At 50.8% G+C, this 14,743-nt stretch overlaps 1 protein-coding gene across 4 annotated transcripts in view; it reads right to left on the reverse strand.

Annotated features, from left to right (window-relative positions):
- The window catches only part of PAX5 (paired box 5), a 187,323-nt gene extending 173,135 nt beyond the window's left edge, over window positions 1-14,188 (reverse strand). The window contains exons 1-3 of one of the 4 annotated variants that reach the window (XM_088837979.1): window positions 13,992-14,121; window positions 6,516-6,739; window positions 616-781 (exon numbers count right to left, since the gene is read on the reverse strand). In XM_088837979.1, coding sequence (XP_088694105.1) covers window positions 616-781; window positions 6,516-6,558 — 209 coding nt within the window. In that variant the 5' untranslated portion in view covers window positions 6,559-6,739; window positions 13,992-14,121. Of the gene's footprint in view, window positions 1-615; window positions 782-6,515; window positions 7,689-13,991 lie in introns of those variants that run through there. The other 3 variants (XM_088837981.1, XM_088837978.1, XM_088837980.1) reach the window with 3 other exon arrangements.
- Window positions 14,189-14,743: the final 555 nt, after the last annotated feature.

The raw sequence follows: 14,743 nt of genomic DNA on the forward strand, positions 1-14,743 counted from the left end.
CATTGTTGGTATTTTTCTTGCAGCAAATTGCAGAGCCAAGTGGCAACTTTCAACTGTCTAATTTGAGAGTTGGTGTTTGTTTGTTTCCTCTCTAATTTCATATATATTTAGGAAGCCTGTCACTACGAAGGAAACAAAACATATAGAAGGAAAACACTGCAGCCCAAAATAATAAGCTAGATGATAACCCAGAACTGAAAATGACAGCTGACTTTTAAAAATGGAATGTGCTTTTTGAAAACATTAAAATGAAACATTGAAGTCTGGTTATGTGATTTTGTAACTTGTGGATTTTCCATCCAGCCCTGCGCAGGCACCAAATATAGATAGGGGAATTCCCAAGAACCTCTTATTCTTGGGTTCTTAGGAATAATTCACCAGGCTTTCAGAAAACATGTTACCCCTTCTAAATCAGACATCCCATTCTGCAACAAAGGTTTCCTGGGGTTACTTTGAATTGAATGGCCTCAAAAGGGCTTTGCAAAGTCCAAAGTACTGTGCATGTAGAAGAAGTGCCACCATGATTCTCGCTATGACACTAACACATTGGACAGCTGCTGGGTCGTGTTTTAGGTTATTACTTAAAAAATCAAGGGAAGCCTGAACTGCCTTTACCTGCCAAGAATTTTGCTGACACAACCATGGCTGACTCGAAGCTGCCTGGAGATGTCACAGGGCCTGACGCCTTGATGAGCAAGTTCCACTATCCTTTGGCGGACTACATCCGGGAGTGGCCGTCCATTCACAAATACCCCCCCAAGCTGATTCACTCCTCCATGTCCTGAAACAGATCAGAAATAAAAGGCAAGGGAAAGGGTGGTTAGAACCAGTCACTCAGGAAAAGAAGTGCCGCTTTGAGGACCCATACTCCCTCTGATCAGAAATGGCAGCGGGCTGGCTATCTTGAGCCTGGGGTCTGATCGCACAGGCTACATGAACACCTCAGATTGCTTTTTGAAATTAACCTTACCCTTTGTCCTTCTTCAGCCAGTCAATTGGGTTATTGATGGTAAGCATCCTCATACTATATTTCGTTTAGTTGATAGCATTTTCTTTGTAATTTTTTTTTAAACAATGGAATATATGAAGACCTCAATCTGTACTTGGGATGGAACTTATTATACACACAATGCTGAGATCTAAGATAGATCCTAGGGAGAAAATACATTTAAAAATACAAAAAATGTAAAGAGATTTTTTTTTTTAATGAAACTCTTTCCCTTTTAACAGATATCTCTAAAAGTAAAAAGGATTATTTTAATAAACCTAGATCTCGGGGACAGGGGAATGTTTTTTAAATCAGCAATCTGATTCAGGAGCTAAGGATTTTAAAAAAAAAATTTTTTTTAATAGTATCTGCAGATTGCCGAGACAAAACCAAACCACTGTCTTGATAAAAATCCTTTCTTTAAGAAGGTGAGGCTCATACCTCAATTAAGATGGCAAAAAAATTTAAAAAGTGAGGCTGACATGCAGACTTGACCACTGTACCCTCTCAGAGCACACAAAAGAAATAGGTCAAAGGATCACATTTCACTCTACTGTATCAGAATTTGTTATAAATGAGTTTCCCTGGAATTTTTGGAGTGTTTTGCAAGTGACAAACAGCTTTATGTTGGTTCAGGGAAAATAAAGAAGCCGGAGAAGGCTTCTGAGTCCCAGCTTGTACAAGGGTTCTGGGATGGACTTTAAGTAAAAAGAGTCTGGGAAAGTATCTCCTCCACCCAATAAGCTCCATTCTTGTAAAAACATCAAGGTTCATCTGGATGGAAACAGAGATCCAAGTAAATGAAGAGCCAAACCAGTAAACACAGAGTGATCCAATGTAACAACATCATCGACCTTGTAGCTGTTAATTAGCCACTAACTGACATCATTGAGGACTGTCAAAAGCCAGAAGCCAAGTCCAAGAATTTCCAATGCTGCTGACAGCTCAGAGACCAAGGAAGAGGAAATCTTCTCCTAACCTGGGACTTTGCAGGGACTGGGTTGTACCAGGGAAGCCAGGGCATCTCAGAGGTCACACACACACACACACACACACACAAATATACTCCAACTCTAAAACATAAAATAGCCACCTCATCTCAGCTATTCCCCAGCACTGAACTACTATCCAGGTTCATGAACAATATCTGAAATAGAGGAGAAAACTACCCATAACATAACCTATTTCCTAAAAACTGCCAAAGTTATTCACTGAATTTTCCCATGAGAGTTCAAATTGAATATTTCCCCAAATTTTCAAACTCAGGCTGATTTCACGGGAGGAAAATATTTTTATAGATAACAGTACCTAAGTTGAGTTCTAAGCTGAATTTCTCTCTGATTTTCAAAACGAGCTTTAATCAGTTTAGATTGTTCTAAAACACTCCAGACATAAGAAAAAGGAAAACCATCCTGAACAGAATTTTACAGTTAGGAACACAACTGCATAGTTCACCTAAAACAGAAAGACTACAGCCACCCTTGGTCAAGGGTCTTAAGAAAGCTTTGTTCTGGGGTTGGGAGCACCTAATAAAACAGGGTTGTATGGATCTTTCAATAACAGGTTGGATTTAAGAAGCAAGTAAATTAAAAACTGAGAGGACAAGAAGAAAGCTAAAAGCACCTCACACACTTTTGAGACAATCTATTAGTCCAGGCACCGGGATCATCTGCAATGGCTTGTTCCCTATACTACTGGCAATTTAAATTTTCTGCTCAAAACACAGTAGCAATCTTTGGAGGATTTAAATTCCAAAAACAGTCCTGCAATACATTTGTGATCTTTGGAGACCATTTGTATTATGGGGAAAAACCCAAGGGTGAGACACTCTAGGTGACAGCAAGTCCCCACACCCTCTAGTTTTGACCACAAAAGCCAGGCTACCAATGCTCTTGTAGAGTCTGATCCTTGTATCCACAGCTGACACCAGACCCAGGATGACCTGGGGACCACCTACATCCCTCAACTTCCTGGAAAGGCTCCCAAAGACTCTTGGCCTTCTCTGCCTCTGAGAGAACATGTCAAGGGGGGTGGGTTGGTAAACTAAAAGTGTCATCTGAGAAGGCAATGTCTCTCACTTACCCCAAGATTGGAAAGAAGCAAAACCAGAAACCCGAGAGAAGGGAGGCAAGAGGATGGAGAAAGAAACCAGAAAAAGTGGTGTGAGGGCAAGTGTACAAAGAGCAGAGACTCAATGAGATGAGACAGCAAGGAGAGTGCCTGGAAGGGAAGCTCAGGTTAGAAATGAGGAGCGGGAGAAAAGGGGATGGATTGGCCAGAATGGGGCAAAGAGGGGGTCAGGGGAAGGTGAATGTAGTGTATTCAGTGGGAGGCAAGATGAGAGAAGAGAAAAATGGAGGAAGCCCAACAAGGGGGTATTTGGAAGAAAAAGAAAATCTGTGGAGGGGGGACCTTTGTTTTCTGGGAACCCAGCTCCCGCCCTGCACTTCCTCAGAGAAGCCAAGTCCCAGCCTCTACTTCCAAAGGACTGGAGTACAGTGAGGGTTCATCATGTGGGAGGTGCTGGGGGGAGACACGGACTCAGCTACATTTTTCAGGACCGAGTAGAATTTTCAGAGAGACACCAACTGACACAGAGACAGATGCAATAAATCAAGGCAAAGACCAGGAAACTGACACACAGCCCTGCCCCCACAGGGCACACAGAGCAGGGTTTGGAGGAGGGGAGGGCAGGGGGGAAGGGATGAATACCAGATGCCCTTGGGACTTTTGTGGCTCTGGTCTGGAAGGGGCTGGCCTCCACAGATGCTCCTCAGGCCCTGATAAGAACATGCTACCCACCAGGGTCCCCCCTGTCCACACCCCCAATGACCATGTCTGGGCATAGGGTCTTGGGGAAAGGGTCTGTGCTGACTCAACGGTAGACTGAACTCCAGGATCCACAGGGTCATTGAAATTCCTCCTATTAATATCAGAGAGGATAATTAAGGGGACACACAAACATGCAAACAGGAACACAGGAAAGGGCAGGAATAAAATCTTATTGACTCTCAAACTGATAGGTGCTGGCACACATGGACAGCAGTGCGGTGGCTACAGACATAGTTAAATTAGACAGACAGTGCCTTGCACTTCTGTGTAGCCATCCAGGTGGCCATTGCCTACTCTCTGGAATCTGAGTCCCTCTCTCCCCTTTCGTGAATCCTCAAAAGACTGCCTCCAGCACTGTCCCTGGGAATTTCCTCTCAGTCCTTTCGTCTCTCTGACCTCAGTATCATTCTCTGTAAAATGGATGTAGCTGAAAGTTTAGAAGACAGTTGGTTAGGAGACTGGCTATAAAAGTGCTTTGTAACTGGTAACCATAGATGGGGGTAGGGACAAGAAAACTCAGAAGCCCACACCCTGGCAGTGCCTGCCCCTCCCCCTATACCAGCTACCCACGGAAGCCACCCAGCTTCAGTGGGTGAGAGGGGAAAGGAGTTGGGGTGGTAAGAAACTGACCAGGGCCAGGAAGAAAGACAAGTAGGTGGGACTCGGTCTGAGCCCCTACTTAACCCGGCAACCTCTCAGGATCTACTACACACCCCTTCAGTCAAACTAAAAAAAATTGGGGCTCCAAAGGGGAGCCTATATTATGGAAACAAATAGCTTTGGATATCACGACCAAGGGCACTTCCAGAGAAGACAAATCTGGAAGCTAGGCGGGCAGGGGCCCAACCCCCACAGTGCTGCAGGGAAAATTGAAAATGGGAGGAGGGAGCACTTCAGAAGGAAGGGACAGATGAGAGCCTGGAGGAGGAGGGATAGAGAGGGGCATTAGCGGTTGGCTAACTCACACCTGAAAGAAGCTACCTTCTTCACCCTCATGCACGGCCTTGAGACCACCAGGTCATGATGCTATTTGCCCGAGCGCCTGGGCACAACCTCTGGGCAGCCAGGCTCTGTGCAGAAGGGAAGAGTGGATTCCCTCAGGCAAGGATAGAAGTGCAAGAGCAGCCCTCCCCATTTTGTCCTCAAATCGCTCCTTGACCGAGCTAAGGGCTTGGTCACCTCTCAGAGTATTGACAGAAACTCCTTTGCTTTTCTGGCTCAGTCTGAGAGATCAGAGCTTCCCCAGAGCCCGGCTAAGTCTGTACAGGAGACGGCTGCTGGGGGCGCTGGGGTCACCACTGACTGGAAACCGTTTTGGCATAGGCCCCAAACGGTGAGAAGTCATTTAGGCTGGGATCCGAGCTAGCGGCTTCTCTTCGAAAATCTCCCCACGGCTTTGGCGGATGACCTCGGACTCGGGAAATTGGACACAAAGAGAAACTGACTTGCCCGCAGCCAGTCCCCACAGCCTAGATCAGCATTTCCCTGCCTACCAGGCATTCGGCCTCCGGGGCAGGAACGGACATCTTCACCCCGGGAAGCTCGCCTTCTCTCCAGCCGGGTCTCGGCTGCCTTTGTTAAATAGGGGACCTAAGGCTAGGTAAGCAGGATCCTGCGCTGTCTGAAGGCTCCCGGCGCGGAAGCAACTCCCTGACCTGCGGCCCGTGGGGTCCGGAGCTGGGCACCCGGCTGAATGCTGCCGAAGCCTGGCGCCTTGCTCCCAGCTCCGCAGCAGCTCTGAAGGAAAACACGATTCGTTCCACTTGGAATTTCTCGAAATCTCCGAATCTAATCCGGCGTTAACTCACCGTGAGAGGAGCGCTCATCTCACAGGAGGCTGTGCTAATGGGTGAACTGCAGATCCCGACGGGTCAGGCAGCCGGATGGCCTCGCCTGAGCCCAAAATGACCCTTCCCCGTCTCCTACACACGCGGTGTCTTTCAGAAGACGAGGGCGCCTGAATGGTGACTAATTGGCTTCTTCTTCTTTTTTTTTTTTGCTTTTTGTTTTAAAGGGGAGAAGCCATCATGAGGCAAGCATCCTGCACAGAAGGACTTGATAGTGTCTTTAAGGGTCTCTGTATGAACTGGAGGCTTCTAAACAGAAGCTCAGCTCAGGGTCCGCTACTTCGTTGATTTTTCAAATCCCACTCCTCAACTCCAGAATGCTTTGGAGCTCTGTACCTGGTGTTCTCGCTTAGCTCGCAACCTCTTCCTCCAGACATATAAGCCCAGAGGCACTGCTGGGGCCCCACTTTCCCTCTAAGCCCCAGTCTTGATCAGCCCTGTGGGTGAAAAAGGCGCCATCGGGTTTAGGGTGTGGGGCGCCGAGACTCAGACTGACCTCTCCCTACAACTTCATGTCCTCCAACTGGCCCGGCCCAAAGCTCTCTCCAGATCCGAGTCCCGGTTCTCCCGGCACACTGCGATGTTGCTGCCAGAGCCCCGGAAAAGATGCAACTGGCTGCGTACACTACCGTTGCTGGAGGCGGGATTCCCGATGCTAGGTGCTCCTGGCCGAGTCGACCAGGCGCTTTGCTCCACATCCTCTGCCTGGGAGCCCTACACTTTGGAAACTTGACAGCGCGGTCAGAGAAGTCCTGGGTCCTCCCATCCTTAGTACCTGCCCCGCGGTCTGGAACCACCAACCCCATCCCGGCGGGAGAGTGAGAGAAGCGAGCTCGCCGCCTACTTACTATGCATGGATGCAAACGGGTCGTGCTTACAGTGTATTTCCATCGGGGCGCTCCAGACTGCAGGCCGGCCCACGCTGCCGCCTCCCGGCGCCAAGGGGCTGCCCAGCGAGGCTACGGAGCCTCGCCGCCAGGCCGGGAACTGTGCGAGCTGGGTTCAGAAAACACTGCTGAAGCTTCGGGGCCTCTCTCAGAGCCGCTCTGCCGGAGATCGCCGAGAGCTGTGCCTAGAGGCGGGAAACGGCGCTAGTGCAGTCCGGCCCGGAGCTGTGCGCCCAACTCCCGGTGGCTTCCCTCCCGGGCTGGCTCAGGCGGCGGCTCCGCACCCGGCCCGGGGTAGCTGCGGTTAAGGCACCCGCAGTTTCGGGGGCATAGTTCAGGGGGCCCGCCTCTGGGACTGCCTGGAGCCGCCCCGCCCGGCTGCCGGTAGGAGCGGCTCTAAGGAGGCCTGTGGGACACACAGCCCTTGACTTCACTCGGGGGGTAGCGAGGCCCGCGGGCGGCCAGACTGGTTCCGCGGCCTCGCTGCCTTTGGAGTCTCTCCTCGATCCCTCTATCTCCACCGGATCCTTTCTCTCTCTGCTGCTTTGAGTCTCTGGGCTCGGACGTGCCGCTTCAGCTTTTCTCCTCTCGGCTCTCCGACGTCTCGGACGAAGTTGCAAAGAACTTCCTCTCTGGCGGCGCTGGCGTCCGGGCAGGTTCTGAGACGCTTACGCCACTGACGTTGGGGCCAAGACTCCGGAGTCCCCGGGAACCTGCAGCCCTCACACCCTGGGACCCAACGCTTTCAAACTTCCCGCGGGCCCCGCTGCTCTCTCATCTCCGGGACCACGAATGGGGACAACAGCGTCAGTCTCCTCCTCGTCGGAGTATTTGTATCGCACCCACCAACTCTTCGAGCTTCCGCCGCTTTCTCTCGGGGGGGCAGGGGGTGATCTGGTTCGAATGTCTTTCAGTTGCCTCTTCCGGGACGGCCGCCGCGCCTACCCCAGGCGTAGAGTGAGGGACAGAGAAGAGACCGAAAGGTCCCCTAGACCAAAGCCGCCGGGACCGCCGGTGCTGAGATGCAGCCTCTGTCGGTTTTGACTGCCAGCGCTGCTGCCACCACCGCCGCCTTCGGCGCTATCCCTCCGCCTGCTCGGCGCGCACAGTGCGCCACCGCGCCGCCCCGGAGCCGCTTTCAGGACCCGCTGCGTGTGGACAGCGCCGCCCGGGGCTCAGCCTCCCTCCGGGCGGGGGCGGGGCGGGGGCTAATCTGCCAATCACGCTTCATCAAACCAATCAGAGCAGTGGCAGCCGGCTCTGACCCGAGACACCACCCCATTGGCTGAGCAACCGGCGGGCTCCGCCTGATTAGCCGATACCTGGGCAATGGGAGAGAATGGAGGGCGGGGCCCAGGCGGCGGCGCCACGTTCATTGACAAACGCGCGGGGCGAAGGCCTAGCGGAGTGCGAATTGGGGGAAGGGGACGGGGATCCACACAACGCCAGGAGAGTCCCGCAGCAGATTCGGCGGGAGACTGACCTCCCAGCCCCAGCACTGGGACCCTAAAATGCCCTGAGGGATTGAGGGCAGCCTAGGCGAGGATGGCGGGTGGGGAGTGTGGATGGGGAAAGTCTCCAGAAAACACGCGCGCGTGCACACACACACACACACACACAACGGATGTTGGAGGAAAACAAGGAGCTCAGTAGAGATCCAACTTTCAATCTAAGCACCATCAGACTTGCAATGGAAACGTAGCTTGTACACATCTGCTCCGTTCTGACCTCAGTTTCCTCGTCTGTAAAACAGGAGACTTGGCCTACCTAGTTTTTAATGAAGGCTCTCCTTCCAGTGGAAATATTTTATAATTTTATCAAGCGCCAGCTAAGCTGACGCTGCTGCCTCTTCGTCCACCCTCCTCCCCTGCTCTAACTGAAGAACTCTCAATTCTGAGCTAACCATAGACAGAGACATGAGGTTGGGGGAACATCTCACAATCCTTTAAAGTTAGTAACCAGGATGCTCCTTTGCAGGGATTGGGGGGTGTCCATCTGAGGCTTTGGACAAGGTTGTCTAAGCACTGAGCCCCGAGTCCCTCTCTTCAGCCTCAGACAGGAGTTGCCAGATGCTTTGGGGGCTAATGACGCGCCCAGCTGAAGACTGCGGTCTGCACGGGCAAGTCTGCCTCCGCAGCAAGACCTGAATAAACCCTGTCCCGTCCACTGCTAATGAGAGTCTCCGAAGCGGGTGGGTGGGCGAATAGGCATATTCAGTCTGCAAGGACCATGCAGAGGCGCGCTAAGTGTGTTATTACGCTTAGCTTTCAGTTGTCCAGAAAACCCGATTTCTCCTCTCCTGGGGAAGTTCTTGCCTCTTTTAAGACAAAAATGGGTGGATTTCTAGCACACCTTTTTTGGTCCAGAAAGGCAAGGTTTTTGACCAGCAAGAATCAGTTTCTCAGGAGTCTGAGGCCCTGGGACCATAGGCAAAGGAACTGGACTTTGAAATGGAAGCATGTGATAGCCATTCTACACCCAGGAGGCAACAGTTCTGTGAGTGCCTACGTTTGCTGGCACCCAGGACAAGAAGAGTAACTGAAGACTCCCCTTGCATAACAGCTCGTGGGAGTTGATCCAAGACCCACTGTTTCAAATTCACAAGCGGTGATCTTCCAATATTAAACACAAATCCATGGAAACTAGGGCTCTGAGATGTCTGCTCTGGACCTGGACTTGTAAGGAAGACAGAGCACCAGTTGACCCTGGGAGGACTCCCAGGACATTCTTTACTTCAGTTACCCGTCTCTCTACCTCTGTCCAATTTCTCACACTCAGAACCAGATCAGCCCTCGGAACCACCTTCTGTTCCTGTCCCAGATCCAGCTGCTCCTGAAAGGTAGATAAGTTTCCAGCAGTGACACCGTCCCCAACCCCTCCAGGGCACAGCTGCAGAAAACAGACCCAGGAAATCCTCTGGGGGCCCAGGAGGCTGCTGTAGGCACTGGGGTGGGGCGACATTATCTCTTCTTTGTCTGGAACCCTGCCTGTCCTGATCTTCCACCATACCCTCCTCGCCTAGGAGCTGGAAGATCGAAACTACGCAGAGGAACCAGGATTGAGTTAGGGTTCCCACGTTCACTCCACCCGGTGGCGCTTGATGGATCAAAAGTAGACTAAGAATTCAACCTGGCATTCTGTCCTCCCACCAGAGAGGCGGGAGTATGGGAACGCCCCGAGGGAAGCAGTCAGAGACACCTCCACCTCCAGCTCTGCTCTAGTTCAGGCCTAGAAACTCAGATTCTGAAGTCTTACAGCTAAAAGGGCCGTGAGGCTATGTCTTCCCATTTTATAGATATGAAACTTGAGGCCAAGGCAAGAGGTTACTTGTCCAAGGTCACATAGCATGTCTGGGATAGAGCAAAGGCTGTGAACCAGAAACCCCTTTCTCAGAGGGGTTTCTCCAGAGGCACTGTTAGCATGTGGAAAGTTGTCTTGGTTTTTCTTTGGAGGGGGCAGGAGGAGGGAACCCAGATAGGGTATGTAAATACAAACCAGTTTTCCTTCTGATACCAGTGTGGCTTGGACCGAATCTCCCCTTAAAGCACTGCCAGGGTTGAACAGAACCACATATTAATATATTACTCAAACAGGAATGGGTCAGATTTCCATTTTGCACAGAAGGCTTTCTGGCTTCTGAATGGTGTTGGGCAACCTAACCTGGGCTGCAACAGCAGCCCACTTTCCACCTTGTGTCGCCCAGCAGCGAAGGCGTGTCCCTCCGGATAGGAGATTATTCACAGCTGCCTGAGTGGGCCGGCCTCCCCGAACTTCTAACACCAAGAGGCACCACCAGATATTCTGGCCACTTAACCCAGCCTTATAGTCGACCAAATGGTGGCCCAGAAAAGTTACTTGACTATCCTGGGATAACACAGCAATTTCTTGACCAGACCAGCAACGCTCCTTAGTCCTGCCTCCAAAAGCTTTCCCAGCTCACAAGTTTGGGTCTAGGAGAGACAAGTTATCAGGGAGCTGGTCTCCAAGCTGCTGTGCTGAATGCGGTAGGGCGTTGCTGTATGCAACAGCCTTGTGGTTTCGTTCCCCAGGCATGACTTAGGGCCAGGCCCTATACTAAGCGAAGGAGGCAGGAGATGGGGAAAGGAAAACTTCCAGAAAGAAATTTAATTTGTGTAAATCGAATTGCCTTTGAAAGTTTTGCTATTGAAAGAAAGCCCATTCATAAAAATGTTTGAGAAGCCACCTTCAAACATCCACCTCAGTCTCCATACAAAAACCTGACTGTACCCGGAACACTCTCCCTCCCCGCCTCTCTTCTGCTTTCTCCGGGGCCTGCCCCTCGCACACCCAGCTGTGCCTGTGGGTTGGGGCTGCTATAGCACTAACTGGGCCTAAGATTGACTCCTGCAGCCAAAGTCCAGCCCATCTCCCTGTTCCTGCTTTGGGTAAAACGAGGCCTACAGGGCTCAGATTGGTTGCTTAATTTCAGAAAGCCAGAGATGCCTGAGCAATGCTATCCTAACTTGATGGGTCCCTTCTAATCCTCATTTTAAAAGCATCAAAGAGAGAAAGCAGCTGACCCTAAGTTACACAGCAAGTCGGGTCAGAGCCATCAGAGGTCTACTCTGCCTCGCCCAAGTCTGCTTGTAAGAATGGTTGAAGTGGGAGAAAAAGGGGAGAATTTAATCATATTTTTCAAAAACTGTGTAAAGTTCCTTTGTCAGATTTTGTTATCATTACCACCACACCTCAAAGGCCAAGAACTCTGGGACTACCTTTATTTATTCCCAAAGGTGCTTCCTGCTTTTCCTAGGGCTCAGCTTCCTCGTGTGTCTGAAAAGAATCCCTGAGATGAGACTTTTCAAGGTTCTGAAAGATGAAGATCCATGAGTAGAGGGTATTATTCCACCAGGCTCATTCCAGAGCTAGGGAATTGATGCCAAGGTCCACGAATGCAGTGTTCAGCCTACCCTGCTCTCCCCAGCCTTGGGACTCCTTAACCCCCACCTCAGCTAACTTGACTAATTGTCATTTTTCTCCAAGGTGGGGTGGGGGGCACGTGGGGCTCTATTGCCTTTTCAAGCAAGAATAAGAGTTTTAAGGGCGGAAGAATTACCTTCCAGTCCTACTTCTTCCATACTTCCTTCTGTGTGATCTCAAAAAAATCCCTGCCCCTTTCTGGACCTCAGTTTTCCCTTTTTTGGTACCACAAGGAAGAGGCTAGACAAGAATATGCCTAAGTGGCTCCTTGTTTAGGTAGGATCTCACCCGATCTTGGACTTAAGCTAGAAGACCAGGTATGCCTTTCCCATCATTCAGATGGGGAAAGTGAGGTTGAGTGAAGGGACAGAATACAGTTCTGAAGGATGTAAAGGACCATCAAGTGACCCATAAAAAGCCTTGAAGTTGGGAGGGGGAGACACCCAAGCAAAAATCCCCAAACTAGACCTGGACGCCCACAACCTGGGCAGTTTCTCAGCTCTCTTTTATTCCCCAGCCATGCTGCGGGCTGGAGCAGAGAGGCACAAGTGTAGTGTTACCTGAGATATCATCCTTTCCCAGGCAGGGCCCTCATCCACCTGAAAGGTGAAGAGGGGCGTGGCTCTCCAGATTCTTAAACTGGCCAGGCCTGTGGTCCCCAGCCCCACCCAGGCCTGTCTTGAAGAGAAAGGAAATGCTTTATTGATTAAACGATTATTCAGGCGATTGAACTAATCAAAGAGCCCATCGACCGCCATGAATTACAGTCTTTGTAGACAGCTTGTCTAGAGAGGCAGCCAGGCCAGCCACGCAGACCCTCTCGAGCACCCTCTCAGGCTTTTGACCCACTCCCAACACATGCACACTCCCTAGTCCCCAGTGCAGATGCTTCTGGAGTCTCACCTACTAAGGGAGTAGTGGGGAGAGTGGGGGTGGAGCAAAGGGGGTTTCCAGGTTCCCTTTCCTGTGCTGTCACCCTGGGGAACCTTCTTCATTTCCCTGCCTCTTAGATTTCTGCCCTCACTTCTCTTCAGTCATGATTTTGGAAACACATATGAGCCTAGGGAATTGTCCTGGGTTTCGAGATACAAGTTCACCCCCTCACCTCCCTCCTTTTTGACCCGTACTTAGGGAAGGTGGAGGTGGGGACTCACAGAACCACAGGGATATGGGGAATGGAGTTCTGTCAGGGTCAGAAGTGTGTTTGGATGGGGGTTTAGCACTTTTGGCCTAATGAGTGAAAGAGGCACCCATACCTGGCTTTTACCTCAGGGCAGATGGAAGCTTCCTGCAGCCTGCCACCTCCTCTCCGACATAAACACCCACCGCCACCCACTGCTTGTAACTGCGGGAGGCACACCAGGCTCTGTGCCAAAAAGGCCTGCCTGTGAGTATACAGGTTCAGAGCTGGATGCCCCAGTTAGACACACAGGTCCACCTACTTTCACTCTCTTCCTGGCACTCACAAGATAAAACTTGAGCATGTGCATGCACACATGAGCACATACACACACACACACCCCAATGTCAGAGGTTCATCTAGGTAAGAGTTAAGGCAGGCTGGGGATCCCTAGCAAAGTCACAACTAGCTTATAGGTAGGCTGCCTCCTCTCACCTGCCAGGGTTGTGCCTGCAACAGAAGATCCTTTTGTAGAAATAGTAGGCTCAATAGTACCTACGGGTGAAGCAGTGTACACTACACACTAAAGGGCTGCACACCTCTACTCCTGTTCTCTCAACAGAACGAACCTGAGCCTGACTGATGGCAGGTTTAGTACAACAGACCCCCACAGGTCCCAGACCTATCTTTGTGTCTAGAGGCAGGCACTTTTGTATACACTGGTATATACACTGAACAGCGGCTGACATCCAAAAATGGAGGGGTCAGTGTAACCATCTTATTCTCACTTACAGAATCACTTGAATTGTGACAGGTGAACACAGACCCTTAAAGGAGTAAATGTACAGACACTCATCAACATTTTACACCTATATAGCCATGCATAGACATACATTTTGGATACCCAAAAGAACAGTACCAAGGAACAGCAACTCATAAACAAATACTAACAGATTCATGAATATAAATATACACACACACATGCACATAGATTCCTCAACACACACACTTCCTCTACATACATATATATATGTACATATACATATATATATAAAGGGACACACAAATTGTCATTGTCACTCTGGCACACTCTGAGCCCCTATGTAAACACACAGGCCCAAACTTTCAGACCCCCAGACAGACATCCACATGAAAATTCAGAAACAGAGAAAAACACACGCAAACTCACAAACACTTGAACTGAAGCAGAAGCGTGTGAACAGATTGTTGAAGAGAAACGTGCCGCAGACAGACACGCAGTCAAAATCCTTGCGAAAATGAGGCGCACCCCTTCCCCCAGGGCCGAAGTGTTTGAGGACCAGCGCCCCGCTGGGTCTCTTGAGTTAGCAAGTCTAGAGCGCGCATCGCGGTCCTACCTGTCCTGCCGGTCCGAGGAGTCGGGTAATTTTTCTCTAAATCCATTTTGATTTTTCAGAACTTGATGTAATGGACAGGGAAAAAAAGTTTCCACTTTTTTGTGCTTTTTTTTTTTTTTTTTTTTGGTGTCAGGGGCCTCTCACAGGTCGGAATAATTCAAGCCTTCCGCTCCCCCGCCGAGCTGGGGTAGCTGATCACTGAGCTGAAACTAAACGTTTTAGGTGGAAAAAAAAGCGTCCGAAGGCACCGTGAAATGATTAAGGAACTAAAGAGCTTCTCGCCATGTGAGATCATGTCCTGTTCTCGCCAACATCACAAGACGTCCCCAGACACGCCGCGCCCCCAGCGTGCCGCCCCGCACTGCAGGCCCCGAACTGGGAAAGGGTGTCCGCGCTCTTCGGCCCTGCCTGCTCAGCGGGCCAGACGGGGCGGGCCGGGTCGGGCCGGAGCAGTGCAGGAGGCCGGGAGAGCAGCAGTACCGCCGCCGTGCCGCCCTGGACTTTTATAGGGGGTTGGTGGGGGAGGGAAGGAAGGCTTCAACAGAGCCGGGCGCTAGCCTGCACGCTAACGGCAAGAGGCCGACCATAGGCGAGTCGGGAGCCCTGGCCTCGCGGCCGCAACTTCTACAAATCTCTGAGTCTGGGTGTCATGGCCCTCTGGAAGTGCGGGAGGCCGGTGACCCCTTTAGGTGCAAACCCCGCCACGTAAGAGGGTTCAGGCCACGTTTTTGTTTTTTAAGAAATTAGCAACT

The sequence above is a fragment of the Moschus berezovskii genome, chromosome 7, assembly GCF_049115385.1.
Source record: "Moschus berezovskii isolate FMDL1 chromosome 7, NW_MosBer_1.0, whole genome shotgun sequence".
Lineage (NCBI taxonomy): Eukaryota > Metazoa > Chordata > Mammalia > Artiodactyla > Moschidae > Moschus > Moschus berezovskii.